General features: G+C 49.5%; 1 protein-coding gene across 2 annotated transcripts in view; it reads right to left on the bottom strand.

Annotated features, from left to right (window-relative positions):
* The window catches only part of LOC139267456 (probable tubulin polyglutamylase ttll-15), a 196,611-nt gene that overhangs the window by 122,056 nt on the left and 60,219 nt on the right, over positions 1-14,336 (bottom strand). For both annotated transcript variants that reach the window (XM_070885808.1, XM_070885807.1), the window contains one exon: positions 3,942-4,017. In XM_070885808.1, the coding sequence (XP_070741909.1) occupies positions 3,942-4,017 (76 nt within the window). The remainder of the gene's footprint in view (positions 1-3,941; positions 4,018-14,336) is intronic.

Raw genomic sequence — 14,336 nt, 5'->3', positions numbered from 1 at the left:
TCACTGAGCCCAGTACTGTCACTGAGCCCAGTATTGTCACTGAGTACTGTCACTGAGCCCAGTACTGTCACTGAGCCCAGTACTGTCACTGAGCCCAGTACTGTCACTGAGTACTGTCACTGAGCCCAATACTGTCACTGAGCCCAGTACTGTCACTGAGCCCAGTACTGTCATCGAGCCCAGTACTGTCACTGAGTACTGTCACTGAGTACTGTCACTGAGCCCAGTACTGTCACTGAGTACTGTCACTGAGCCCAGTACTGTCACGGAGCCCAGGACTGTCACTGAGTACTGTCACTGAGCCCAATACTGTCACTGAGCCCAGTACTGTCACTGAGCCCAGTACTGTCATCGAGCCCAGTACTGTCACTGAGTACTGTCACTGAGTATTGTCACTGAGCCCAGTACTGTCACTGAGTACAGTCACTGAGTACTGTCACTGAGCCCAGTACTGTCACTGAGCCCAGTACTGTCACTGAGTACTGTCACTGAGCCCAGTACTGTCACTGAGTACTGTCACTGAGCCCAGTACTGTCACTGAGCCCAGTACTGTCACTGAGCCCAGCACTGTCACTGAGTACTGTCACTGAGCCCAGTACTGCCACTGAGCCCAGTACTATCACTGAGTACTGTCACTGAGCCCAGTACTGTCACTGAGTACTGTAACTGAGCCCTGTACTGTCAATGAGTACTGTCACTTAGCACAGTACTGTCACTGAGTACTGTCACTGAGTACTGTCACTGAGCCCAGTACTGTCACTGAACCCAGTACGATCACTGAGAACTGTCACTGAGCCCAGTACTGTCACTGAGTACTGTCACTGAGCCCAGTACTATCACTGAGTATTGTCACTGAGCCCAGTACTGTCACTGAGTATTGTCACTGAGCCCAGGACTGTCACTGAGTATTGTCACTGAGCCCAATACTGTCACTGAGCCCAGTACTGTCACTGTGTATTGTCACTGAGTCCAGAACTGTCACTGAGCCCAGTACTGTCACTGAGTACTGTCAATGAGCCCAGTACTGCCACTGAGTACTGTCACTGAGACCAGTACTGTCATGGAGACCAGTACTGTCACTGAGCCCAGTACTGTCACTGAGTACTGTCACTGAGCCCAGTACTGTCACTGAGTACTGTCAATGAGCCCAGTACTGTCATGGAGCCCAGTACTGTCACTGATTACTGTCACTGAGCCCAGTACTGTCACTGAGTACTGTCACTGAGCCCAGTACTGTCACTGAGTACTGTCACTGAGCCCAGTACTGTCACTGAGTACTATCACTGAGCCCAGTACTGTCACTGAGTACTGTCACTGAGCCGAGTACTGTCACTGAGCCCAGTACTGAGTACTGTCACTGAGCCCAGTACTGTCACTGAGGACTGTCACTGAGCCCAGTACTGTCACTGAGTACTGTCACTGAGCCGAGTACTGTCACTGAGCCCAGTACTGTCACTGAGCCGAGTACTGTCACTGAGCACTGTCACTGAGCCCAGTACTGTCACTGAGTACTGTCACTGAGCCTAGTACTGTCACTGAGTACAGTCAATGAGTACTGTCACTGAGTACTGTCACTGAGTACTGTCACTGAGTCCAGTACGGTCACTGAACCCAGTACTGTCACTGAGTACTGTCACTGGGCCCAGTCCTGTCACTGAGCCCAGTACGATCACTGAGTACTGTCACTCAGCCCAGTACTAGCACTGAGCCCAGTACTGTCACTGAGTACTGTCACGGAGCCCAGTGCTGTCACTGAGTACTGTCACTGAGCCCAGTACTGTCACTGAGTACTGTCACTGAGCCCAGTACTGTCACTGAGTACTGTCACTGAGCCCAGTACTGTCACTGAGTACTGTCACTGAGCCCAGTACTGTCACGGAGCCCAGGACTGTCACTGAGTACTGTCACCGAGCCCAGTACTGTCACTGAGCCCAGTACTGTCACTGAGTACTGTCACTGAGCCCAGTACTGTCACTGAGTACTGTCACTGAGCCCAGTACTGTCATCGAGCCCAGTACTGTCACTGAGCCCAGTACTGTCACTGAGCCCAGTACTGTCACTGAGTACTGTCACTGAGTACTGTCACTGAGCCCAGTACGGTCACTGAGTACTGTCACTGAGCCCAGTACTGTCACTGAGTACTGTCACTGAGCCCAGTACTGTCACTGAGTACTGTCACTGAGCCCTGTACTGTCACTGAGTACTGTCACTGAGCACAGTACTGTCACTGAGTACTGTCACTGAGCCCAGTACTGTCACTGAGCCCAGTACTGTCACTGAGCCCAGTACTGTCACTGAGTACTGTCACTGAGCCCAGTACTGTCACTGAGTACTGTCACTGAGCCCAGTACTGTCACTGAGTACTGTCAATGAGCCCAGTACTGTCATGGAGCCCAGTACTGTCACTGAGTACTGTCACTGAGCTCAGTACTGTCACTGAGCCCAGTACTGTCACTGAGCCCAGTACTGTCACTGAGTACTGTCACTGAGCCCAGTACTGTCACTGAGTACTGTCAATGAGCCCAGTACTGTCATGGAGCCCAGTACTGTCACTGAGTACTGTCACTGAGCCCAGTACTGTCACTGAGCCCAGTACTGTCACTGAGTACTGTCACTGAGCCCAGTACTGTCACTGAGTACTGTCACTGAGCCCAGTACTGTCACTGAGTACTGTCACTGAGCCCAGTACTGTCACTGAGCCCAGTACTGTCACTGAGTACTGTCACTGAGCCCAGTACTGTCACTGAGTACTGTCACTGAGTACTGTCACTGAGCCCGGTACCGTCACTGAGCCCAGTACTGTCACTGAGCCCGGTACCGTCACTGAGCCCGGTACTATATTGTCATTGATGCAGAGATTATACACCACCTCCAGTGCGCCACCTGAGGAAATGCGTGTTCGAAGACCAGGCCCTTAAATCTACCACCAAGCTCATAGTCTATAGGGCTGTAGTAATACCCACCCTCCTGTATGGCTCAGAGGCATGGACGACGTACAGAAGGCACCTCAAGTTGCTGGAGATTTATCACCAACGATGTCTCCGCAAGTTCCTACAAATCCCCTGGTAGGACAAGCACACCAACATCAGTGTCCTCGTCCAGGCCAACATCCCCAGCTTGATGCACTGACCACAATCGATCAGCTTCGTTGGGCAGGCCACATTGTTCGCATGCCAGACACAAGCCTCCCAAAGCAAGCGCTCTACTCGGAACTCCTACACGGCAAACGAGCCAAAGGTGGGCAGCGGACACCCTCAAAGCCTCCTTGATAAAGTGCGACATCCCCACCGACACCTGAGAGTCCCTAACCAAAGACCGCCCTAAGTGGAGAAAGTGCATCTGGGAGGGCGCTGTGCACCTCGAGTCTCATAGCCGAGAACGTGCCGAAATCAAGCACAAGCAGCGGAAAGATCATGCGGCAAACCTGTCCCACCCACCCTTTCCCTAAACCTGTCCCACCTGTGACAGAGTCTGTGGTTGTCATATTGGACTGTTCAGCCACCAAATAACTCAATTCAGGAGTGGAAGCAAGTCTTCCTCGATTCCGAGGGACTGCCTATGATGATGATATTGTCAGAGGAGCTTTCTTTCAGATGAAATGTTAAATTGAGTGCCTTTGTGTTTAGATGAATTTTAAAGGTCCTATTCAAAGAAAAGCTGAGATTCTCGTAACGTCCTGGCCAATATTTCTCTCTCAGCCAACATCACCAAAACCAGTATCTCCTTGGTTATTTGTGGAACCTCGCTGTGCACAAATTGGATGCTCCATTTGCCTACATAAAAACAATGACTACACTTTAAAATAAAATTTATTTTCTGTGAAGCGCTTCAGGACATCATGAGGATGTGGAAGGTACTATGCATGTTCCCTCTTGAATTTATAGAAAGGTGAATATACAGAGATAGGGAGATGTGCAGACATTACAGTCACATGCACTTACCCTGCAGAGACATTATTCTGATACCTCTGTGCAGATTACTTTTCTCCACCCAAAGTTTGTCTGCGTGTTTCTTGGTCTATAGATTAAATGAGATTTCCAATGAAATGCCACAATATTTAAAATATATCTTTCACTGAAAAACATGCTCCGATAGCTCATTGTTGATAATAAATGACTAACATTAAACTGATCGCTTTCCAATCTTCCATATTGAATTCAGTGATGAGCACTCGTCCTTACATGGCCTCTCGTAGAGTTCATATCACAAAGCTGCCAAGCATTTATAACAGCTATACACTTGATCACAGCTCGCAACTTTTCTCACCACCTAATTTCATCCTCTCCTTCCTTGAAGACACTGATTCTTACTGTGTGTAGAGGGATTTTTTGGCTATTCCTGCTATGAACCTAATATAAGGTCTTATGGGGAAGGAAAAATGGTCAAGCAGAATTCGTCTGCCTGGTAGAAGAACATATTCAGACTCCAACATCCACTGACCCTGAGTCGTGAAGATAGGGGAAGCAAGACATGGAACTGTTGAAGGGGGCACACAGCTGCATGTTTGTTTTTATTGATCTCTGCTTGTTTTTCTGCTGATAAAGGGGAACTGAATGTTTCAACAATAACCTCGGGGTCTCATGTACTTTGTTGCAGAATGTGCCTATTCTTCTGTTGTAACCTTGATGACGCACGCACTTGTAGTTTGTAAGCTTAAATATGGGGCACTCTGGGCCAGTCGGGGAGTTCTGGGGCGATGGGTTGTGGAACTTGAGCACAGATCTCCGACATGGCCATGTCTCCAAATATGTATATTAAACTTGTGTGTTTTCCCACTTAAAACAGATGGGTGTCTCGAGCCTTGGTCTTTGACATAGATTTGTACCCCTACATTTTGGCGGCAGGATCTTGTGGCACGGGTGAGACCACAGCAGAGGGGTCACAACAAGAGTGAGTAACTTTTAAATACCACTCACAAATTCGGTGGCCCGGACGTCGATGGCCAAACTCGGGCACAGATCCGAATCAAGTGAGATCTGCTGAGCGGGTAAGACACAATTTTAAGAATTGGTACCATAAAGTAATACATTTTGAAAGTAGGGGTGCTAGAGGTGAACGCCGGTTGATCGACATGAGTAGGTGGCCCAGTATCTCAAACATCTAGCCTGAGCCGGAATTAAGAGGACTTAGTCCCACGTGATGGCCAGGATCAATTAGGTGTAGGGAACACATCTGGACCACAGGATCGTGATACAGAGCGACATCTTCTGGACCCAGCATAAAGTAATTATAAGTTAGGGACACTGTTGTTGCGACCGGTTAGTAATTGTAAGTAAGAAGTTAGAGGAATAGGGAAATCTTGGGGCAGGATTAAAGTTGCGTGAAGGGGCCAGTGTGGTGGGCCCACCCGTAGTCGGATCACAGAATGGCGTCGGGGAAAGAATTAGACTGGGGTGAAGAAGTCACCCTGACTAGATTCTATGCAGGCGACTGGAAGGGCTTAATCGACAAGATGCTTAAGGACGGATGGGATCCAGAGAAGGATCCCACAGATCAAAAGACCTGGTGGCAAAAGCAGAAAAACAAACGTGCTCAGAAAGCAGGAGTAATAATAGTATGGCAATTTCTGCAATGCAGTAGTAAATTGAAACCAAAAATCGAGGAATTAAATAGGCAAGGGCAGAAATAAAGAAGCTAAGGGAAATGGTGGAAGAAAGGAAGAGAGAAGAAGAGGGCCTACTTGGTCCCATATGCCGACCCTCATCCTCCGCACCCCCGCCGTATAATAGCATGGCGGCCAGCGTTCCGGAGGAGGACAAAGAGGATTGAGACAAGGATGACGGGGAACCAAGTTGCCCAGCGGCCGCTGCCACTGTGGGAGGGACAGAAGTGAACCCTATCCACAGATACAAAGCATTTACCCCATTGGAAAAGCAGGAGTTACTCAAGGATTTGGGTTCTCTGAAACTACGCTGCAGTAACGTAGACTTCTGGACCACGATGGGACACATGTATGAGATCCACGACTTTCATGAACGAGATGGGCACCAATTAGTGCGGGCCAAATGTCATAGAGACAAGTGGAGCAGAATGGCCGACAATTTCAAAAACAGAACATGGATCCCGGTGGCCAACGCTACCAGGGCAGACAGGCAGACGGCATACGACCTGTTCAAAACTGAAGTGCAGCATGTAATGGGGGAGTCCCAGCCAAACTGGGGGCTGATTATGTTGGTAAAACAGCAGAAGGGAGAAAACAGTAGTGAATACGGGGAAAGATTGTGGGCGGCATATCAGGAATCATCTGGACAGGCCGACCCCCAGCGGAACGATATCCCGTTTTGCAAAATGTACAAAGATGGGTTGTCCGCCGAACACCAAAAGATCCTTAAAATGGGGGTGATAACGGCTCGGACTTATGATGAGTTAGTCCTGTGGGCATGTCAAGTCAAAGTTGAAATAGTGGCGACATCGGGCCAAAAGCCCGGGGTAATTTATTATAATTGTAACAAAACCGGTCACATGTCCAGGGACTGTAGGAGCCCTAGGAAAAGCCAAAAATGCACCAACTGACAGAACATTGGACATAACAAAGGGCAGTGTTGGGCACCAGGGGGAGAGGGAAAGAGACCCACGGCAACGGGTCCCCCGAAATATGACAGATGAATTGAGAGCAACTCCTGGAGACTCTAAAAACCTCCAGTAGGTATTGAAGGCCAGCGGCCCCCGCACAGGCACCTGGGAACCCACGTATCCACATTACAGCATTGTTAGGGGGCCGGCAGTGTGAGATGTTAGTGGATACGGGGCCTCGATATCTATGACAGATCTCCCCTTACCCACCATTAGATGCACCGCCCAGATCACCGGGGTGGGGGGATCTGCCACACGGGCACGCCTAAGTGAAGTGATCCTATTGGATGTGGCAAGGATTCTAATACCCGCACAATATTTTGTGTGTCCAAATAATGAGGGAACAATTCCAGGGATTGATCTACTCGAGCAATTAGGAGCCTTGATGGACCCGAGAGGGAAGAGAATAGTATGGAGGGATAAGGGAGGACAAAAAACAATGACCTGTGGTGAACAACATAAGTTGGATAATCATGCACAGGTGGGTAGTGTGCAGCTATTCACAAGAGAATGGGATACATTAGGACAATTCGGTCACATATGCAGACAAATGAAAGAAATATGGGCACAATTTAAACAGGATTGTGGAATGGTGGCAATGGACCCAATTATTGTCCCGGAGCACACCCCTCACAAACAATACCCCATAAAGCCCGAAGCCAGGGAGGCGGTCAAACAAATTGTACAGGATCTGTTGGATAGTGGCATACTTCGGGAAGCCAAAAGTAGCACCAATTCACTCGTATGGCCAGTAAAGAAGCCAGACAGCTCGTACCGACTAACCATAGACTACACAGCTTTGAATAAAGTCACCCATCATCAGCATCATATCGTGGCCAGCCCGGCCACTATCTTTAACGGATTAAAACCCGAACATAAGATATTCACGGTGCTGGATATAGCAAACGGATTCTGGTCAATACCCCTGGCACAGGAGTCACAGGATAAATTCGCCTTTATGGTAGGGGATCATCAATACACCTGGACACGGGTGCCACAAGGATTCCATAACAGCCCGGCGATATTTCACCAGACTATGAGTCGAGTCCTAGAAAAAGTGGACCTGACCCCTTACAGGAGTATAGTCCTCCAGTATGTAGATGACCTATAGATCGCATCGGAGGACGAGTGGGGGCACATGGGCGCTCTCATAGAAATTTTAGAAACCCTAGAGAGTGAGATTTAAAGTGAATCCCAAGAAAGCACAGGTCGGACAGACAGTAGTACAATACTTAGGGCATGAAATATCGCAGGGGACGAGGACCATGTCCCAGGATAGGAAAGAAGCTATCAGAATCATGCCACGTCCCAAGACGGTCCGAGGGGTGCAAAAGGTACTCGGACTCTTTAATTACTGTAGCAATTTTATAGCAAGTCTTGCTGCAATTGCGGAACCAATGCAGAGATTGGTGAAAGGAGGGAAACCCTCCCTGGAGAATGTGGAATGGGGTCCGGACCAAGAAAGAGCGTACAATGGTCTGAAGGAAGCTTTAATGTCCGCACCTGGACTTGGACTTCCAAACATGGACTTACCCTTGCACATCTACTGCGAAAATGAGGAAGGATTTTACGGGGCAATGGTCACTCAGATGCATGGGGATAGAATGTGTCAAGTGGCATATTATTCGACCCTGCTGTCACCCGTGGTGGCCGGTTTGTCCCGATTTGTAGCAGCCTTGAATTGTGCAACGTGGGCAGTGAAAGTCAGTGAACTGGTATTGATGACCGGAGAGATCGTACTGCACACCAAGCACACCCTGGTGGAAATGTTCAACGCCGGGCTAAGTGGGAGGCAGTTTTGCTCCCACATGATGAGTCTGTGAAAATAGTGCGAGACACAAGGGAGAACCCTGCAGAGGGTCTCCTGGCCACTGGTGAACCCCATGACTGCCACGCTCAAGAGTGGGAAGACTCACCAGGAAACTTAAGTGAGGTCCCACTCGAAGACCCCGACTTAACCCTGTACGTAGATGGGTCCCGCAAATACATTAACGGGACCCCTCATACAGGATGGGCTGTAGTTAATGGAGCACTGGATACTGTCCTAAGCGGGGGGTTAGATGGAAGTCTTTCTGCACAAGTGGCAGAAATTACTGCCCTGACAGAGGTGCTCCAATTGGCTGAAGATAAGCGGGCAAATATCTACACAGATAGCCGCTACGCGTTCAGAGTAGTACATGCCTACGTGACCGCCTGGGGAAGACGAGGCTTTGTCACCGCAGGCGAAGAGGCCATCAAGCATGAAGGCCACATAAGGTTGCTATTAGATGCAGCTAGTAAATCCGCCAAGGTGGCGGTAGTTAAAGTTAAAGCCCACCAGAAGGTGGCAGACGATATCCAGAGAGGCAACAAAGCTGCAGACAAGGCAGCACAAAAGACAGCAGCATCAGCCGGAGTAAGGGAGGAATCAGTAAGTAGTATGATCACAAAGGAAGATACAGATATTGTAAAATTGCATGCAGAGGTACAGGATGAGGAAAAGACTGAATGGGAAAAGGGGGCGGCACCAGACCAGGACTCTGTATGGAGAAAGGATGGGAAGGTAGTGGCTCCCACGTGTATAAGAAAGGTGCTCATGGAATTACATCACGGCATTAATCACGCCGGACGAAATGCCACGATTAGCAATGTCTCTAGAGCTTGGTGGTGGCTGGACTTGGGGCGAGACATTGTTAAACATTGTCAGCAGTGCATTACATGTGGCCAACATAATCCGGGAAAGGCCATAAAAATTTGAATGCCCCATCAACCACGACCACGAGGGCCGTGGGAGAATATCCAAATTGATTTTACCGGGCCACTGCCAAGTTCGAGAGGAAAGAAATATTGTTAGTAATAACAGATTTATTCATGAGGTGGGTGGAAGCTTTTGCTACATGGAATTGTACTGGCGACCACGTTAGCCCGCATCCTAGCTGAGGAGGTGATTCCTTGTTGGGGTGTCCCCACTCAAATAAACTCCGATCAGGGAAACCACTTCTCAGGGCAGGTAATGAAATCACTATTTGCCACATTGGGCATTAAACAAAAATTTCACATCCCCTACCACCCGCAGAGCTCAGGGATGGTAGAACGGATGAATCGGACAATAAAGACAGCTGTTCCAAAAGCCATCCAAGAGACTGGACAGGCCTGGGCGAAGTTGCTACCGGCTATCCTGATGAGACTAAGGGCGACTCCTAACCGAATGACGGGATTAACCCCATATGAGCTTATGACTGGACAAGCGATGCGATTACCGGAAGGGATAATTACGGGAGGATCCGATGTGGGCCTTCTATGGGATCAGATTAGGAGGTACGTGATGGAGTTAAGCAAACAGCTGAAGGGGATGCAGCGGGAGGTGAGAGAACGTCAGGCAGGTCGAGACGAACAAGAGGAGTGGGAGTCCCCGGGGGATCTCCCTCAAGTAGGGGACATAGTAATGGTTAAGGGCCTGTCAGGAAGAACGGGTTTTGTGCCGCGGTGGTCAGGACCCTACGAGGTCCTATTAAGTGGGGATACGTGCGCTTGCGTAGATATGCACGGGATAGGACAGTGGAAACTTGGTCCCAACTAAAACCTGATTCAGTTTAACTAGATCATGGAGAACCTGCTATTACTCCTCATTGGGGCGTTGGTCTTGGGAACTCTCATGTCTAGGAACACTGCCCAAATGGATGTGACGACCCCAGAAACACCACCACACCAGACAACTGTGCTCTTATAATATGATCAAACGAAAACAATGCCCAACGACAACGCGACGAAAACGGAACCACAGGAACACTTGCACGATACGACAACTATTGACCGTCGTAACCCCCTCGGGGGAGAAAGACAACAAGGAAGGTTTTGTGGGACTACAAGTGCAATGATTCCCACTCTGCCCTGGTGGGGATGGTCCGAATGATTCCGGTAATGGCAAAGGAGGAGTGTGGACCATATCCCCAGTTTGAGGTAGAGAACCTGGATCTAATCCGGGGTGAGAGCTACATGCGGTATTACCCGATGGATCAATATGCGATCAAACGGAACGGAACCATGAGAGGGGTCTCATTATCAGGGTGCCGCAGGGTAGGAAGCCTAACTATGGGCCCAAGTTTCCACACGATAAAAAACGGGCGCCCCTCCGAGCTGGGTGCCCGTTTTTCGCTTAACAAAGTGCGTCTAAAAAAACCCTCAGTATTCTCCACCTCCCTGCAGGTCCTCTGGCCCTCGGCGCGGCGCAGCAGGAGCTGTAGGGGGCGGAGCTAGGACCCTGCGCCAAAAACAGTGCCGGGAGCTCTGCACATGCGCGCTACAGTGGGCACGCAAGTGCAGTAGCTCCAGGCGCCCGAAACTGTGTGGGAGGGGCCCGAAGCACGCAGCCCCTAGCCCTGGCAGAATGGCCTCACTGGGGATGCGTGAATAAGGCTCTTCCTAAGGCCAGCTCCTGCTTCCTGCCGACTCCTGCTCCTGCTTTCCCCCCCGACCGGACCTAGAACTCTGTACTGTTTCTTTTTAAGTTGCCACTTCATGGTGGGAGACACTTCAGTCACATAGACCTCGTCAAAATGGGGGCTGATGGTTTTAGTAACCTCTACGTCTGCAGCTCCGAGATCAAGCACCCTGCCCATCCTCCAGTGCGTCCCCACCCTGAGCAGCTGAAGGAACTGCTCCTCAGAGAAGACGAGCTGCCGCCCCTGCTCCCCCCCCCCGACCAAAGCGGACCCGACTCGACCCGTCTGCGTCTGCCGCTCCCGCTCCCACCCGACTCTACTCTCGCCCCCGGACTGGATCCGACCTGACCTCCCCCTCCCCGACCTGACCTCCATCCCCGACCTGACCTCCCTCCCTCTCCCCCTCTCTCCCCCTCCCTCTCTCTCCCTCCCCCTCCCTCTCTCTCCCTCCCCCTCCCTCTCTCTCCCTCCCCCTCCCTCTCTCTCCCTCCCTCTCTCCCTCTCTCTCCCTCCCCCTCCCTCTCTCTCCCTCCCTCTCTCCCTCTCTCTCTCCCTCCCTCCCTCTCCCCCTCTCCTCCCCCGCCGACCCGACCCAACACCACCTACCTCTGGTGCTGGGGACAGGCCCTGCCCGAAATCTCGGGCCCGGCCCGTTCAGCCTTCGGTCCCGACGGCAAACCGCTTCCTAAAGGCCTGCCTGAAGAACTTTCACACAGGTAGGAACATGGTTTATTTAATCTTTTCTTTGCTTATAAATGTTTATTTAGGTTGGATTTATTTGTATAATATTTGTATAAGTATAACTAAGGATTTATTGTAGAATTTAATGACTTCCCTTCCCCCCCCATCCCCACCTCATTCCCTACACCTAATTTATAACCTGCACCTGATTTTTTAATGTGTAGAACAGGTTTTTTCAGTTCTACAAAAATCTTCACTTGCTCCATTCTAAGTTAGTTTGGAGTATGTTTTCACTGTGGAAACTTTGAAATCAGGCGTCAGTGGCCGGACACGCCCCCTTTTGAAGAAAAAATTCTGTTTCAAATTGGAACTGTTCTACCTGACTAGAACTGCAGAAACAAAAATGTGGAGAATTGCGATTTCTAAGATAGTCCGTTCTCCACCAGTTGCTCCTAAAAATCAGGCGCAAATCATGTGGAAACTTGGGCCCTATATATCCACATCCAGTGGGTTGGGGGAGCAAGGACGAGTGCGGATTTAATCAGACAAAGGGATGTGTCTTAGAAATAAGCCCATCAGAGTCAGAACACACTCACTCAGCCTACCGTGGAAAAGGGGAATACTGTGTGGTAACCAACCAACTAACTTATGACTATGGTATTTATCAGTGTAACATCCCTAATCCCAATTTCTGCTTCACCCCGAGGCTACCGGTAACGATTGGACGAGCATGAATGATGTTTTTCCATGCTCGAGAAACTATTGCCCTGAACCTGACTGATGAAATTAAGCAAGATTTATACCAATACAAAAGTAAACTGGCTGCGCCAATACCTCACCTGCCTGAGGACCTGAGATATATAAAAAAAAAACCTGCTGGCATTCATAAAACGATACCACGTTATCAAACAGGAGCTACGTGTATTGGACAAAGCTATTGCAAAAGGCTTTCAATATACGCCTTGGTATGAGAAGGCATGGAACTGGGGACTGAATGTTAATATACACCCATGGATATGAATAATCTCACATATATTAGTGGCTGTACAATTGGTTTTGGCATTGGGATACTTGTTTATGATACTTATAAATGGCGCACGGCAAAGAAGCGAGCTTGGACTACAGCATTGGAGGTAAAGAAATTATTGATTACAGGAATCTAATTCCGAAACTTCTGGATCTCAGGTCTCCCCAACCTAGCGACTGATCACTGCAGCAGGGGCGGGGGAAATGAGAACCGGATTGACAAATGTGGTCAACTGGGCTAGCCAAGGATCAAAAGGAGGGATATTGTTGAGGGATTTTTTGGCTATTCCTGCTATGAACCTAATATAAGGCCTTATGGGGAAGGAAAAATGGTCAAGCAGAATTTGTCTGCCTGGCAGAAGAACATATTTAGACTCCAACATCCACTGACCCTGAGTCGTGAAGATAGGGGAAGCAAGACATGGGACGGTTGAAGGGGGCACACAGCTGCATGTTTGTTTTTATTGATCTCTGCTTGTTTTTCTGCTGATAAAGGGGAACTGAATGTTTAAACAATGACCTCGGGGTCTCATGCACCTTGTCGAGGAAGGTGTCGATTCTTCTGCTGTAACCTTGATGACGCACGCACTTGTAGTTTGTAAGCTTAAATATGGGGCACTCTGGGCCAGTCGGGGAGTTCTGGGGCGATGAGTTATGGAACTTGAGCACAGATCTCCGACATGGCCACGTCTCCAAATACGTATATTAAACTTGTGTGTTTTCCCATTTAAAGCAGATGGGTGTCTCGAGTCTTGTTCTTTGACATAGATTTGTACCCCTACACTGTGCTATTCAGTTAAGGAGGTCAGGTCCTGCCTGCACCAAAAACTGTACTTTCTAGTAAGGGTCACCACATAGCAACTTTGGCTGATATCTTCTCTAATGCAGGTCGAATGTAATGCCTCCCTGACTGCCACCACGGCTAACATTAACCAACTTAGGGTAGACCAAGGACCTTCCCGGTTTTGGAAGTTCAGCTTAGTGCCACACCGAATGGAGATTCAACCACTCATCCAACAGGTAAATCTTTCTCCTTTTTTTTATTTTCTCTCCTTCTCTCCCTCCTCTAAAGACTCCTTGGAGCCAGCTCCCAATCCTTAGGCTGAATTCCCCCTCACTGCTTTTCAGCTTGGCAACCTGCTGGAGCAGCCTGGGGCTGACTCTTCCTCCATGTAACAAGCTGGACGGAGCAGCCGCTTCTGTTGTACAATCCTTCACAAGTGATATGGGGAACCGTGGGCACAAAAGCTGCCTCCTCCAGCTCTGTGGTCACCGTGTCACCTTCACTATGGGCTTCGATTCAGGGAACGGCTTCCCTCTGATTTCCCTCGCCTCCATTCTTATCCTCCCCTTCTGAGGTTGGAGGTTACGTGTCTGCTACAGCTAAAGAAAGGACCTGTGCTCCTACGCATCTGCCAATGCAACTCCGGGCCATGATGTGCAGGATAGCGGTCCCAGTGAGAGACTCACTCTTCATTTTTCCCTCCGCCCATCTGGTCCACAGCAATGCAGCCGAGATAAAGCCGAGTGCAGAAAGTGGCGGTGATAAGAGGGCTCAAACCATCACTCCATCACCCCCATATCGCCGCTCCAACAAACTGCACTGACAGGAATATGTTCCTTACATAATGTACA

This window comes from Pristiophorus japonicus, chromosome 7, assembly GCF_044704955.1.
Source record: "Pristiophorus japonicus isolate sPriJap1 chromosome 7, sPriJap1.hap1, whole genome shotgun sequence".
NCBI classification, from domain to species: domain Eukaryota; kingdom Metazoa; phylum Chordata; class Chondrichthyes; family Pristiophoridae; genus Pristiophorus; species Pristiophorus japonicus.
The sequence above is the reverse complement of the archived record's forward strand: the minus strand, read 5'-3'. Positions and strand labels throughout refer to the sequence as shown.